We start from the raw sequence: 17,014 nt of genomic DNA on the forward strand, positions 1-17,014 counted from the left end.
TCAAGTTGACATGATACAAAATGGTTCTTTTCGGAGAAGGTGCTACTCTCGTACTTCAACCCAACCCGATATTGGTCAAAGACCCACATGAAGATATAATTTTCGGATTGACTTCCTTATCTTGGAAATGCAAAAGGAGCTATGCAGAATACATAAGGATTATCTTTGTGTTGGAGAAAGAGGAGGCAAAAGACAAAATGCTTGATGCCTAGCTCCAGTTGGCAATCCTAGCAGAAAGGAAACTTGTGCCTCCCACTAACTGATAAGTCTCATCCTCTAGACTTATAATTAGGTGATATAGGTTGGGCTCTTATGAGCCATTTTTGTTTTATTTCGGGTAGTTGTTCAGTTCTTTTCTTGGAACAATTGTTTTTATTGGCTGATATTTTCAAAGAGATGGTCACAGACTGTGGTCTATTTATGTCAGATAGTATGCAAAAAAGAGGAGAGGGAATTTTTCTTTTCTTTTTTGGCTTGAAGAGACTCCTTAATAGCCCCCCATTTTTTGAAAATGGATACTTAAGTGAAAATCTAAATGCAATTTCATAAATCATAAAATTTGAGTTATGATCGGTGAATTGCATTATTCTTCTTATGTTGAAACATTATGCATCTGGATTTCCTTTCTTGTAATTTGTTGGATAAAAATTGGAATTTGCATGTACACATTACTATGAAATTTAGCTTTGAATGAATGAAATGGTAATGTTTCGGTTCTATAAATCTTAATAGGGTAGAATCTTTGTATTCTATTTGACTATGTACTTGCTAAAAAAAATCGTTCCCTTTTTCCTTTGAAGAGTTTTTGGGTTAAAAAGATTTTCCTTTCTTGTTTTTTTGGTAAAAAGCATATCCAATATAAAGAAAATCAAATTACATCTTCTGAGGGAGTTGTGCCTCCAAAATTCAAAGGTTCAAAGGAAAAATTTGTTAACCAAAAGGCCCTAAGTTATCTATGTGGAGTGAAGAAAATATTCTAATCACAAGACAAATACTAGATTATCATTAGTAGTTTTAGATCTTGAAACATTAAAAAATATAGAGCATTAATTTAGGTTGTTCAATCTTTGATTATAAAACTAAAGACAATTATTTTTATATACATTCCTTCATCTAATTATAAATTATCCAATTATCATTCTTAACTTATAATTTAATTAGTTTAGATTAATTTGATCATGAAAATATTTATTAAATATATAAAAAATCTAATAAGATATAGAAAAATAATGATATTTTAATGGAAATTGAAATAATTATTCAACAAAAACAATATTATTTTAATTAAACTAATATGTTCTTAACAAAAATGATACAAATCAAAAAATAAAAAATAAAAAAATTTAAGAAAACTATAATATAATATAAATATTTATATCATAATTCTTTTCATTTACAATTGAGAAAATGAAATTGGTAAAAAAGTTTAAGCTGACAAGCTTATGCTATAATGATATTTTTACATTGAATCTACATCTTCAACCAAGATGAGAAAAGCTTGTAACAAAGGTTAAGTGAGAAAGTACAATAATTCTTACATTGTCTATCCACAGTGATGCATACCCGCAATGATAGCATCATAAAGATGGAAGACGGCCTTCCTCACCTTGTTATTTAATGAGAGGATTCCAATGAAAATGGAGAACCCTAACCCATAACTTAAGCCCAACCCTAGTAGGAAATATTCCTTCTGAACTTCTGAGTCATCTTCAATGTCTTCACTTGTCTCTTTCCCATCATCACCATTTGAAAAAGAAATGTTGCAAGTGCTGTTGGTGAAGGGAATGTCACATAGATGGGCATTGCCCAAGAAAGATGTCTTATCAAAGGTCAAAAGTTGCCCTCCATGAGGTACTTTTCCCTCAAGCCTGTTGTAAGAGACATTGAAGACTTGCAAATAACTGAGATATTGCAGTTCCAAAGGAATAATTCCACTCAAATTGTTCAGTGAAAGATCTAGAGACTCCAGTTGATCCATGCCTCCGATTGTTTCTGGAATCTTGCCAATGAGATAATTTCTAGAAAGATTAAGACCTTTCAAACCATGAAGGGATCCAATATCAGGAGGAATCCTGCCCCATAAATTGTTGCTTGACAGATCCATAAACTTGAAATTTGTAAGAATAATCTCATATTCAAGAAAGAGGCCTTTTGTAGAAAGGGTTACCTCATTCTTACACAAAATATCTTTTGAAATCCTGTACCCTAGCTGCACTGGACTAAACTGTGATGCATTGACCATTGCCTGTAAACCAGTGAGGCTTGTTGGTATAGAACCTGAAAGATTGTTGTGAGAAAGGTCTAAGATTTGGAGTTGCTCGAGGGCAAAGATTCTGGGAGGAATAGTGCCTTGCAATTTATTGGAGTTCAACATCAAAATCTGCAGTTTTGATAGATTACCAATCCTGTGGGGAATGCTGCCATCAAAATCATTATTTCCTAAATTCAGAACTTGGAGAGAAGTGCAATTTGCTACAGATGATTCAATAAGCCCTTGTAGATGATTACCATTCAGATCTAACGTCTGAAGTTTTATAAGATTTCCCACGTCCGGCATATCACCCACCAGATTGTTTTCACCCAACCTCAAAACTCTTAAATCCAAACAGTTTGCTGTAAAATTAGGAGGAATAGTACCGCTGAGCATATTGCCTGCCAAGTCAAGAACATGCATATTTGTGTTGCAGATAGAATCTGGGATTCTTCCACTGATCTTATTCTGCAAGATACAGAAAACCTCTGCCAATTGAAGATATGTTCTAATGTCACCAGGAATTGAACCTGTAAAATTATTATTTGACATGTCTAGATGTAAAATACCAGCAGGTGGCAGAGGAAGAGCACCCTCCAAGCTGTTGTTGTGCAAATCCAGGAACCCAAGATTCTTGGCTGCAAGCTTCAATGGCAATCTTCCAGTTAATTCGCTGGATGAAAGGTTGAGACGAAAAAGCTCAGGAAACTCCCATATCCATGGCGGAATATTTCCTGCTATACTGTTGCCAGATAAATCCAGCTCAAACATATGATATTGTTTCAGAAGAAATAAAGGAAATTTAGCCAACCTACAAGAAGCCAGTCCAAGACCAGACAACTTCTTAAACTTCGGAGTCCAACTCATGGAAGGGACACTCACAGTCAAGTTATTGTGAGAAAGTACTAGCTGTTCAAGGATGGTCATATTCTCAAAGAAGGAAAGGGAAATGGAACCTGTTAAACTGTTGGATGAGAGCAAAAGTGATTTTAAGTTAACAAGCCTTGAAATTGTGGATGGAATTGTACCATTGAAATGGTTGGAGCTGAGATCAAGATAGGAAAGGGCTGGAAGATGACCCAAAGAAGGCGGCATTACCCCTGTGAAGCTGTTGGAAGAGAGATCCAGATGAACAACATTGAAGAGATTCTTTAGAGAGGAAGGAAGCAGTCCTGTTAGCCCACAATCAGACAAGCGCAGATACCTAAGATTGGATAGACTGGTAATAACTTTTTCCCACTCCTTTGCCCTAGAAATTTCCACTCTATGTAGAGTGAGGTGTTCCAATCTTTTCATATTTTTAAGCCAAATTGACAGACTCGGACTCTGCAATTTTCCTACATTGTCTGTTGAGCTCAGCTCCAAGTGGCGCAAATTCCACAAGTTTGCCAGAGTCACAGGAATTTTGCCTTGAAACCCACCAGAAAAGAAGCTAAGAAAAGTGAGTCTCTTGAGTTTTCCAAGGTCAGAAGGGATGGGAATTCCTGAAAAGGAATTGTGGCTGAGATCTAAATGTTGTAGATACTCAAGCCTAAACAACGATGAATGGATCTCACCTCCCAATTTCTGATCTGTCAAGTTGAGTAGAGTAACATGGCCACCTGAATGGCTTTTACAACCAACACCTTTCCATTTACAGCAATTGAAGCCTTGCCAAGACTGTAAATTGCTGGAGTTATCTACAAGAGCAGCCTTGAAATGCAATAGATAATTTCTTTCATGTGATGGGCATTTAATTTCGACACTCACAGAGCTCTGCAATAACAAGAAAAACAACGAACTCGTTATTTTGGGAATTGCAATTCCACAAAACAAGGATGACATGGTTTGAATGTTTTTGTCACCAACAAATTCTGAGTGACGTTGCTAGTAACAGGGATGACTGCTAAATAGATTTAACGTGGGATTGTATGCAACAAATTCTTGGTCAAAACGACGTTCATTGACGCAGGAAATGCCTTACCGACCTTTCTGGATGGTTTTCTTCCACTTTCATAATAGACTTTAGAATAGGCAACGCAATTCTCCAGTACGCGCTATTGAAATTTGATTTAGTTGCTTCTCCAGTAGGCGCTATTGAAATTTGATTTAGTTGCTACGCAATTTCTCTTCCACATTCAAAAAAGACTTTACAATAGGGCCAGAAATCTACAGTACGCGCTATTGAAATTTGATTTAGCTGCCACGCAATTTGGAATTTGGAATTGGATTTCTTGACCTAACATGGCCGACCTTCTCGGACATTAAAATAGATGCTCTCTTTTAAAAGCATCATCGATTATTAGTGGTAGGAAAGTGAGGATAAGAAAACCTAGGGTGATAAGCAAGGATAAGAACACATAAGAACACATTGTGACACGGTCCATCTTAAACTACATACATTAAGCAGCATATTAAGTTTAGTGAATTCTTGGTGTTTTAACACTTTTAAGTTTAGAAGTGTTTTTTTTAGTGTGTGCAACATATTAAGCCTACAAAATGTCAATCAATTTTGAGTGTGTAACACTTTTAAGTGTAAAAGTGTAAGATAAGTGTGTGTGATTTAAGTCGTTTTGACACATTAAGAGTGTCATGATGAAGGAAGATTCTCCTCAAGATAAAAAAAAGATTGTGAGATGAAGCAAGCATCTCGTATGTGTTGCAAGCTAGACTATCAAATTATTTTTAAATTTGTATGTTGATTCATATAATTTTGGGTGTTGCATATTTTGTTTTTCTATATAATATAATATAGAAAATGGGTTTATTGTTCTACATATAGATCTATAATCTAATTGATGATCATATGTGTTAAAAAGGTAATAATAAAAAATAAGAAAATAACTTACCATCAATATGAGGTTAACTAAAGATACTATCTTCATTACATGTCTCAATTTACATAAAATTTGTAAAATGGAAAAATCAACTCAAGTACACTTTAATAAAATATTATCTCAATATCATTAAAAAAAATTAAAAACAAGAAGATATATTATTGGTGTAGGATTTGATGTATACCTATGCTAACTCACTTTTTTCCATAAAGTGATGAGGAAAAACGTGAAATTAAATAAAAATCTATTTTAAAAAAATGGATGAAAATAAGTTACACAAATTAATACTCCACGGAGAGCTGTAATGAGGAAATTAATCTTATGGTAGGTTCTTGGGTTTTCATAGTCCCATAAACATGAGAATTGAGAGAAACTATTTTTTTTTTTTTAATAATTATATTTTTATTTCTCATTGAAAGTAAGAGACTATATGGAGTGCATAGTGCATTTTTGTTCTTTATAATTTATGCTAGTTAGTGTCCTACTAGTTTGCATAACTTAAAGATATTGACATCTACAATATATTTTAAGAGCCTTCACTTATTAGTCATCTTTAAAATGTGTGAATTTTTATATTTTCAAGGGTTGTGAGTGAACTATGATTTTATGTTCATGATATCACATTTGTGGATATCTTATTTGCATATGTAGTTGCACATGTAACACAATAATATTCTTTATAAACAGATCTTTAGGTTTGCAAGACCAATAAGATATTATAAGTAATATTTAGTGACCAATATTTAAGATGTTCTTATACAAAGGGTGTATTTAAGTTGTTTAGTATATAATTCTTTTCATTTATCCTTACATATCTTGTAAAATATCGCTAGGAATCACCTTCTTGGCCTTGTAGTCCAAAAAGTGCAAAAGAGTTGCTTGTATTTAACAATTGTTCTATTTTTTTGTAATTTAAGCATGTAATCTTTCCTTATTATTATGAAACAACACAAGGTCTTCAAATTTGGATTTTAATTTATTCCCTATGAATTTGGTATTCAATATACAACATCAACATGTCACGTGATATTTAAATCCAAGTATAGGTTATTTCATTATTAGATTTTGATTACGAGATTTCATTAAATTTTTTTGAATTACATTAGGGCATCATGTATTTCTCAACTTTACATTTTATTTTTAATTGCATTCATTCTTAGACATAGAGTGCATCATGTCTTCTCCTCACATTCTATGCCTTCATGGACATATCTTTTTATTTATTGAAAATTTTCTTCTCTTTACGCTTTGTAATTACTATTGATATATCTTCATGGCCTACAACATTATTGAAGATTTATGCATTTTTTGTGGCTTCTTGTCTTTATTTTAGCTTTATGCATTTGTTGGGAATTTTTATTTATTTATTTCAACTTCATGCCTTGGTTGTGCTTCATGTATTTGTAGCGATTTCATGCCTCTACGGTAGCTTTGTCCATTTATTATGATTGCATGTCATAGTTCCTTATGTACTTATATGGGTCCCTAACAAGCAAACACATGAAGTTGTGTTGCACTTGGGGCTAATTGGGGGTAGTCTAGTCGGAGTACCACCCAGCCACGTGGTGCCCCGTGTCACTGGCGTGGTGCCAAGAGTTCGGTCGAACTAAATTCGACCAGACTATACTACATTATCCCGATATGTGAGCGCTCGAGCTTATCATTTTTCAAAAAAAATCAAAATAATTCGGCCAAACTGAGTTCGGCCGGAACCTATGTGGTAGGAGATGTGGCACCCAAATCAACTATTTTGTCTGTATTTCTAAAACTTTTCACTTTTGCTCAATTTTTCTTCACGCAGTTTTTCTTTACAAAAATTTAAAAATACCCTTTTGTAGAGCTCAAAGTCATGAATCTAGACATATAATTTTTTTAGTATTTTTATTAATTTTAATATTTTTTATTAATTAGACATTGCGAGTAGGTTTTTTAAGTTAAAAAAGAAGCTGATTAGAAATTTAAAAAATATTAAATGATATTAAAAAACAAATTTAAATATATTTTTCACTAGATGAGAGAATCTTCTCCAAAATGGTATAATTTTTTTTTATAATCATAAATTTAGTAGACAAAAGGTGACGTTGAATAAAAACTACCAAATTCAGCTATGTTGGACTTAAAAATATTATTACAAGAAAAATATACATCAAAATTTAATTTTTTTTAACACTGCATATATGTGTCCTCTATTTGAAAAATTAAAATCTAAAAAAAAAAAAAAATCATTTTCATTTTGTTTGGTGATGTCGGCCGACTAGAACCGCTAATTTTTAGCATTTTTCCGCAATAAAAAATCTATCTTTGAATATATAAAACAAATGTCAAATTTAAAATAAATAAATAAAAAATAATAGACATAATTTTTTTTATATTTGATCAGTTTACATCATTTTGAAATTCAATTTAGAAATATCATTTTTATGCGATCAAAGTTAAACAGTTTTAGTTGTGTTGGCCACTTGCTTTATAAAAGTGTGACACAACAAATTGTGCTTTTACCATAACCACTAAGGTCCACATTACAACTATTTTCCCATGTTTTGAAAGGGTAGCATACTTAAATTACTTGAGATCATCTCCTATCCATGTGCTTGTTACATATTTGTGTACATAGTCTAGTCCTTTTACTTATGCCATGTACCTATCCATAGCATGCATGTTTATGCATAGACCACTGAACCCATTCATATGTGTACATGTGCCTACCCTACATGCATATTTCTTACATTTATGTATTCACACATTTTCATAAATATGGTATCAAATATGTCTAAATCTTGCCAATAAGTTTCCAAAGGATGGCTAAACATAAGTTTATATAATGCATTGTTGTTATATTAAAATATTTAATACATTCATTTTAAACATCAAGGAATTCATGTATGATTTGCACTCATAGTACTTTATTTGGTGTACTAATTGGAATTTAGTCTCGCATGAACATCCTAGGAGAATATGCATAAATACAGAGTGTTGCTTTCAATCATCCACACACATTTTTGTAAGTTTCCCTTGGAAAACATGTCTCCTTGAAACATGTCATTCATAGCAATGCATTTATAAGTACCTCTAGTCTTTTAGATATCAAGAAGCACAATAAAAGTTAAGGTGAATAAAGTGTAGTGAAGAATAGAAGTCTATAGATCCCATAGTAAAAGTTCATAGGAATATAATAGATCCATATTCATGGTCTTGTCTTTGATCCCAAGATCCCTACATAGAGTGAATGAGAATATTATAATCCCAAGATAAATACCAAACTACCATTAGTTATTTTAGGTTTCAAGATAATAAAAAAATTAGAACATTATTTTAGGTTATTTTATTTTTATGTATAAAACTAAAGATCATCATTTCTATATACATTTCTTTCTTTAATTATAAATTATCAATCCAAACTTTTATCTAATTAGTCTAAATTAAAATTAATATGACCAAGCAAACATTTATTAAATAAAGAATATCTGAAAATCCAATAAAATCAAGAAAATAACAATTTAATAAAGACAAACAAGGGTTGCAGAGCAATGAAGTTCCTGCCAAGAACTGCAAGAATGGTTTTCCTTGATTTGGTTTGTTGATGACAAAATTGGAACAATTTTTGTTTTGTTTTGTTGATGATGCAGTTGTAACATTACAATTATGCACGATAACTTGGACCAAAGCCAATCTTTGGACAATGAAATGTTGTTTGAAGGACCTAAGTGAGAGTTAACTTAATATTCGTTAATGAATCAATGTACCCCTTTCACCATTTTCTCATTGGGCTTGAAGATTAGTAGTACAATTGAGATAGCTTTCAGCTACATTACATTGGTTTTCAATACTAGATATTTAAAAGTAAATTGAACAAGAGGTTATGATTCTTAATAGATTTCTATGTCGAACCTTTCTCAAAATATTGCACTCTCTATCAAAACTCTTGCCTGAATCGTCAATGTCCACATTAAAAACTTTGATAGTGAGCATTGTGCCATTCTTCAAAACACCTTTGTACACTTTTCTAAAACTACCAACTCCCATCAAGTTGTCACTTTTCCAAAACTGCAAACTCCTATCAAGTTGTCCTCATTAAATCCATCAGTCGCCATAAGAAGCTCCTCAACTGAAATTCTCTTAGATCTCACTTCAAAGGATTGTGAGGTTCTAAGATGTCTCTTGCAATAGCGTCTCCATAAGAATCGCATTAGTACACACCATGAGACACATATTAGAGTCTCCAAAGGTATGAATACCATTCTCAAATTCCTAGAACTTTTTGACTTGGGAGTAGAGCATGGCGGCAACTTTACCCAAGGTTTGCAAAGACCCAGGTTTCCAATATGTGATGATGCATTGAGTTTTTTTTTTAAAACCCCAACTTTTGGAACTTCTCCTACAAATTGTTTGTTGAAAAATTTAGATGTTGAAACACTTTGATTTTTAAAAAAGACATCGGTATTCTACTCGACAAATTGTTGGCAAAGAGATCTAGGACAAAGCAAACTGTTTATCAATACAAAGTTACTTTGTAATAGGATCTGTATGCATCGCTTTCACTCTTAACCTTAGTTAAGATCATCACAAACACCAAATTGGTTCTGCATGTCAATAAGCCAAGGGAATCAATACCTATTGATAAGAATATTCCCATGCCACTAACTAAACACTATCCACTACTAGGTGTAGCAATTGAGACAGAGCATTGAAGTGCAAACTACCCAGGTTCAAGCCCCAGTGGGCTTGGTGACCCCTCAAACTAGAGGATAAAATTTTAATCCCCTTAATAAGGCCCTCAAAAAACTAGCAGTTGTAGTTTGAGAAGATGTGTAGTGCTAAAAGATCAGAATTAACACCTTCCAACTTAAGTGCCTTGAAGCCTTATATGGTTACTAGATCCTTAAAAAACAAATAGGTGGGTACAAGATTTGATCAGCTTTTGTCAAGACTTCACTGAAATTTTTAAGATTCAGATCTAGATTCATATTGGACTTTTTCAAACTTAGTAATTGAATTATGGATATTATATACATAGTTGGTTGTTTTAGCAAAGTTAGTAGATATACGATCTACAACATTTCTAATATACAAAAAAATCACTGCATATATCATCAAATTTCTACTAGAAACATTCACAAAATCTAGAAAGATAATTTTTCTGCTTGTAATCATACGTGGGTTCTTTTTCTTCTTGCTTAGATGGCTGAAATGTATATTGAAACATAGTAACAGAACCATCTATGATTTTACACAAACCTTTTATAGGGAAACATCTTGTTCTTTGTACCATTCTAGAGTTTCAACTCTAGGATAGCTTTGAACCATACCACAAAAAGGGTGAACACAAATCAAATTAATTCCTTCTTGTTGAGTTGAAAATCTGGATTTGAATAAGGGTTAAATTGCAATGCTAGATCTAGGACGAACAATGAGAAACTGATATAAAATAACAGTAACAAAATATTCCAGATATTATGCAAAGTTGTAAACCTAGATCTGAGGATGGAAAATAGATCAGAACCCATGATACAAGTTCAGGCAAAATTGTCAAGATCAGGGGAAGCAAATTGCCCTAGTCCTTTGAATATCGAGCCAAAAAAACTTCATGTTTTTGGATTAAAATGATGCACAAAATCCACTATTAGATGGTCATTAGAAATTCCCAGGACCAAGGGGAGTTGGTCACCCCGATCCTCCATTTTTTGCACCTTCAAAAGTCAAATTTGATTGTCGTCGTCTACTCTGTCATTTTCCTCACTTGCAACTTTTGAGATAATATCCTACACACACAAAGAAGGAAATAGGGTTGTTGATGGGGGTTTTCCTTAGGTCAAACCCTAGTTTAAGAATTAACCTTGAATTGAATTGAAATAGGAAATGTAAATATTGAAGTAGATGTTGAATAATCTACCTCAAATATACAATAGTTGATTGAAGGTTAATGATGCAATGCTCTTTAGATGTGATCACAAGTATTGATGTGATAATATGACAACACAAACGACTCAAACACAAACATATTCTTGCATGAAAGTTGATGTGATTTTCTCCATGATACTTGAAGAATACAGTGGGTTGAAATGATGCCTTGAATGCTTGAGAATACTTGATGATGAACGCTTGTAATGATCTCAATTATGTAAGGAATGCTTCTTAGAGTTTTAGACCTAAAATAAATTTATAGGATGCCTTTATATAGGGTTCCCTAGGTAAATTATTGATTAGGTTGACCTCCAATGATCACATTGATCCATAAGGACCAAAACTCACCAAGGAGGGAAAGTGCCCTAACCTATTTATATTAGGGCTTGTTTAAGGAAGCGGACAAGGGAACTTCAAGTTCCCTTGTCCTCCCAAAATAGGGATTCAAACAAGGTTGGGTTCAAGAGGGCACAGTCCGAGGATGGGTCCACTCAACCATGCAATCAAGTGACATCAGATTTGGAGTAAAATGGGCCTGGAAAACAGACTTAGGGAGAACTAGGATGGGACACGCTAAAATAGGGGCACAAAAGGTGGTGTAAATTAGACAATGTTACAAGTTACAATGCTACAATTATTATGCATGGGATTAAAAAAATTCTCATTTGTAGTTTGAAAGAAATCTTAACATCTCTATTGAACTCATATCACATTCATGTCCATAGTCCATATAGAAATCCTCTCAATTTGTTTGTTAAAGAGATTGGAAGTTATCTAAATGTCTTTGTAATTATTTTTGCAGCAAGCGGTGTAGCTACCATGGTAACAAAGGTTAGAGTGTAATGACATGAATGCGCTAATAAAAACTATTAAAGATTTGACATATTAGAAAACAAAAAATAAAACACAACCACAATATTATTTTAAAAAATTACATCCAAGAAAAATAAAATGTAAATGTAGATATCATTTTGATAACTCATCAAGTAAACATTGTTTAAATAAATATTATAAATGATATTCATATTATAAAATAAAATAGCATGTTAAGTGTATATGCATGCGCACGCGCGCATGTGTGTGTGTGTGTGTGAATATAATTCAAAAATAAAATCTCTTCAATAAAATAAAAAGTAAATTGTATAAAAAATTAAATAATTATTAATCTTAACACATCAATATATAATTATACGTTCTTGTGGCCTCTAGTGCCATTCACACTTTGGGTGATGCACCTTCAAACACCCATTGTCTCTTTTCTTCTCGACATGGAGCCCCCTTGATGCATTAAGGATTTCCCACCTCTATTTATGTCTAGGAAGGCATTCTTACTAATACTAGAGATTTCAATAAGGTTTATGCTCCCAACTTCTTAGACCATTCAATCTCCTATATGTTGGCTCTTTTGGATGGAGAATAAAGCAATCTTGAAGGAATCACCTTCCAAAAATGGATCTTTTGAAGGTACAAACTCTTTTGTTAATTACTTTTCTACTTTTGTTTAGGAATAGGTTGAGATCCACTTACCATCAAGTGAACTTGGTAAAGAGGCATTGGATGGTGAGTTTGCTTAATTATTAAGCATGCATTGATCTATTGGTTTCATAATTTTTTGGCTCAAATTATTGGAATTAAACAAATGGATTAAACAAAATTTGCAACCCATTCTTAATGGTGAGATATTCTTTGGACCTTGTGCCAAGATTATTCTATGTGATTTGTAAATATCCTAAAGACAAAGAATTGTTGTTATTGAAGGGCCCCTAGTTTTGGGATAAGGATTTCCTAAGCATAAAACCTTGATTTCTTGTGTTTGAACCCTTCACTAAAATCACAATAGTAGCTCTAATTTGGGTGTGATTACCCAACCTTCCAATGCATTTTTTAAGATCTTATTGTCTGTCTTCAATTGGAAATTTATCTCTAAGCCAACTTGCTCCAATCTGAAATCCACTTTCACTATTCAACCATCTTTCACCTTTGCGAGAGTATTGGTTGAGATGGATCTCTCCAAACCATAACCAATGGGAATATAAATAACTATCAACAACAAGATATGGAAACAATAAATTGATTGTGAGGGAAAAGAATTTAGATGTCATCAGTGTTATGGCACCAGACACATAGCAAATGAGTGTAAAAGATCTCTTTGGATCCTCCATTGAAGGAAACTTTGGGGAAGGGAGAAAATATTAATCATCAATATATTTGTCCTATTGTTAATGCTAATTTTAATGATTAGGTGATTCCTATGACTAAGGAATAGAGACATACCTCATAAAATAGAGGTAATATTGGACTAACATAGTTGCTCCTTGCCCCCACCAACCCCTCCCCCCACCCCCAAACATTACTCGTGAATTAGAACATAATAAGGCATCTTCGTCAATGGAGGATCCTTTACAAAGCAATACATTTTTTTGCAACAAATCAAATAGAGAAAGACAATAATACATGGACTACGATTAAGCAAAAAAAAGAAATTAGCTAGAAATGAGAAACAAAAAATGACATTGCACTCTTGTGTTAAGATGGGTAGGCAAGAATCACAGTGACAATGTTTTTAGTACATTCACATAATAGGTGTATGAGCTCATGCATCCCTTTTTTCAAGGCATGCACTTTATCATTTTTATTTTTTAATAAGATTCCTTTATGCGTAATTCATCAATAAATAAATATTGATATTGAATCCCTTATAAAACATAACGAACATGTCGTTATAAAGTAAAAATGTTTCTACTTAAATCTATGGATAATTTAAATAAGATAGACCAAACTTAACTAAATATGTTCAAATTTAAATTTATTGACATATTTGAGATTAGATAATTACATTTGTAAAAACAAAAATTATGCTATCTAAAATGTGAAAGATAAAGATAATCAACTTAAGTGTAAAAGATATGTATTATTTAATTATCTTGAATATAATTTAAAATCTAAAGATTATTTATACTTATCAAATAAAATTTTGAATGAGAATTAGTTTTACTTGATTAACTTTTACATAAATATATATTTTTTAAATCAATAAGTATCAATTTTAATTTATTCTTAATTACTAAACCACACAATTATTTATTATTTTATTTATCAAATTACATAATAAAATAGTCTTCTAATAATAAAAAGTATCAATAATTTTAAAATGGAACTCCATGTAAGGACTTCAAAAAAAATGTATAATAGAAAGCATGAAAACAATGACAAATAAAATGTTTGCAATGGCTCACTCTAACGGCTCTACCACCCACGCAACTTTGATTGCGTTTGTTCCTTCTGCGAGAGGATTTCGGCCCCCCCTCTTGTGGGTGTCGTCGTTGGTGTTTGGGGGTTTGCAGCCTGCGCGAGTGTTTCGAACGCTGCTCCCGCTTCACAAGTCCCTTTCGCCTTTCATCCTGCTTCCATGCCCTCTGCGTTGGGTGAATCCTCTCGCGTGGGGGCCACGGTGGCTGCCATTGGTGCCCCTACCTCGGTTGTGGGTAGTTTTCCCCCCCTCGTGGATGTCCATCTTAAGGTTGCTGATGTTGTGGAAACTGGAGCTAATGGTGCTGCTCCTCTTTCTAGTGATGCTGCTACTGTTGGTGACTTTGTTGTGGATGCTAATGTCCTACCCAAACCTCTTTCTTTCGCTGGCAAGTGTAGCTTTGTTCGGGTGGCCAAATTTACTATTCAACCCTCCAAGGTGGTTCGTCCTCTCTCTTATGGTGGAATGTGGACAAGATGTTATGGACAACATTGGGTACTATCAATGTTGTGCATTGGTGTGCAAATTCTCTAGGTTTTGGCCTTCGTTACCAGACTTTCATCGCTAGGTGAGTGATTCTTGGATGCTCATAGCATTGAGCTTTTTCCTTGTGCGAAAGGTTTTTGCATTGCTTCTTCGTCTGATCGTGACTTGATTTTGGGCATTTTGTGGGCTTGGGGAATTCACTCCCTCTTTGTTGAGTCTTGGACAACTTCTTTTAACCCCCTTACTGAACCACTTAATGTGCGTCTAGTTTGGGTTTGTCTTCTGAATCTTCCTCTACATTTTTGGAAGCACTCTTGCTACGAAGCCATCGATAACTCTATTGGCCGATTCTTGAAGGTGGATGATGTCACGTCTTCCATGGGCCATTCCATCTTTCCCCACATCTTAGTTGATATTAGCATATCTTCGTCTCTCCTTGGGATAGTGGTTCTTATGGTTGGGGATAGGTCTTCGACTCAATCGTTGGACTTTGAGGGCCTGCCCTTTCATTGTCAGAAATGGTTCTCTACGGGTCAATTAGCTTCAAATTGCTCCCTTTCGCATCATAAGGGTGTTGCTACTTGGTTGAAGGATGCTACAACTGATCACTTGACTGTCTATGATGTTGACTCTATTGACTCTCTCTATGGAGGATGGGACCTCCTCCTGAGATAATGTTGTGTCTCTTACTTCCACTAAAGTTGTTGTTGATGTTGAGATGTTGTTGTCCTTGCAGTTTCAACTCTTATTGATCTTGTTTTACAGCTTCATTCTACTCCTATTGAATCTTCTCCCGATATTGTCCCTCTATAGCAACATGTTGCAGTTCCGCAACAACACTCTGTTGGTGCCTCTGATTGTGTTCTAGAGGGGTCCTCCCTGCTTGTCTCTCCTCTAATGGTCCTAAAGATAGTATTCCCTGGACTGTTTTCTCACAAGTAGAAGGGGAAGTTTTCTCCCCTCCCTCAAACTCTTCCTTGTCAAAGTTTGGGTGTCTCTCCCCTTCCTTGAGTGGCATTCTGGGTGTTTGTTGGTTTGACAAGTATTCCTTTGGCCTGTCCGACTGTGTTTTTTTTGGGATTTCTCCCCTATTTTGTTGTCTCTCTTACTGCCTTTGGGTTGTTGTATTAAGGGTCAACACCCTTGTTCTTGCTACTTTCTTAATAAAAAACAATGACATAAATAAAGGACAAGCCCTCAAACTTGAACTAAAGACAAGATTATGTGATTCTTATTATAGTTATAGGTAGTCTATCAACACTAAAATAAATTCAAAAGGTAGTAGGGATCACAAAAATCAAAACTCAAACTTTAACAATATGTAGTCCAAGGGCTTTTAAAGCAAAACTAACCCAAAAAAAAAATTGAAAAATTAACATGTCAACATAGCTTTTTTTTTAAATCAAAATTAGTCCAAAATTCATCCATTTGAACTACATCTATTAAGAACAAAAAAAAGTGAAAACATAGGAACAAAATATAAATCACGACAAAACTCTTATGTATTTATTGGAATTCCATAAATATCTTTATAAAATCAAGAATGTCAATCATAGAGTTTTTGAATTATTTAAATAGATAGATTTTTGTATTGCAAAATGATTCTTCAATACAAGGCATTCAAATATTGAAAGTATTGGAACATAAAAGAGAGTCTCTAACTTAAGAAGACTGGTAGAGTATTAATGTGGTGATCATAATATATTTGTTTAAGGCAAGTGGTGATGTTTCTATTATACACATAATATTTCATATATTAATGTTACATCTAAGATTATCAAACAAAATGAATATGAAAGAAAAGTACATATAATAATTATACATTTCATGTCATTGAAGCCAAAGCATCTAAGCTAGTTCTTTCAAAGCATGCATCACTTTTGACACCATTATATAAAACTTTGTCTATAGAGAACAATTCATAATCATTCATCATCATTTATACAACATGGTATTCTATTCCTTAATCCCATGAAGGAAATTTATTCGAATAATATATCTCTTGATCCCATTGAGAAAGACCCACACTCACTTGATTTTGCTAAATTTATTGGTTAACCTCTTCACATCTCTTTTACTATTTTTTCATATTTTATGTATGCTATGTTCATCTTTTACTATGCTTTTCACTTGATTTTGCTGCTTGGGAGCAAAAATATTGTTGCTTAGGGGACATACCTTCATAGTTGTTCATTAGGAGAGAAAATTATAAAATAATCTTTCAATTATACCATTCATGGATCTCACACACAGATAAGAATAGTACATGTATGCATTGTATACAAAAAAAATCTATTTCGATATCCATGC

General features: G+C 33.3%; 1 protein-coding gene across 1 annotated transcript; it reads right to left on the reverse strand.

Moving 5' to 3' along the window:
* Positions 1-1,543: 1,543 nt before the first annotated feature.
* LOC131053976 (receptor like protein 22-like) lies at positions 1,544-4,075 on the reverse strand. The gene has a single exon (XM_057988544.2). It carries the CDS (start codon positions 4,073-4,075, stop codon positions 1,544-1,546), a length of 2,532 nt encoding a protein of 843 aa, XP_057844527.2.
* Positions 4,076-17,014: the final 12,939 nt, after the last annotated feature.

The sequence above is a fragment of the Cryptomeria japonica genome, chromosome 3 (assembly GCF_030272615.1).
Source record: "Cryptomeria japonica chromosome 3, Sugi_1.0, whole genome shotgun sequence".
In the NCBI taxonomy this organism is placed as follows: domain Eukaryota; kingdom Viridiplantae; phylum Streptophyta; class Pinopsida; order Cupressales; family Cupressaceae; genus Cryptomeria; species Cryptomeria japonica.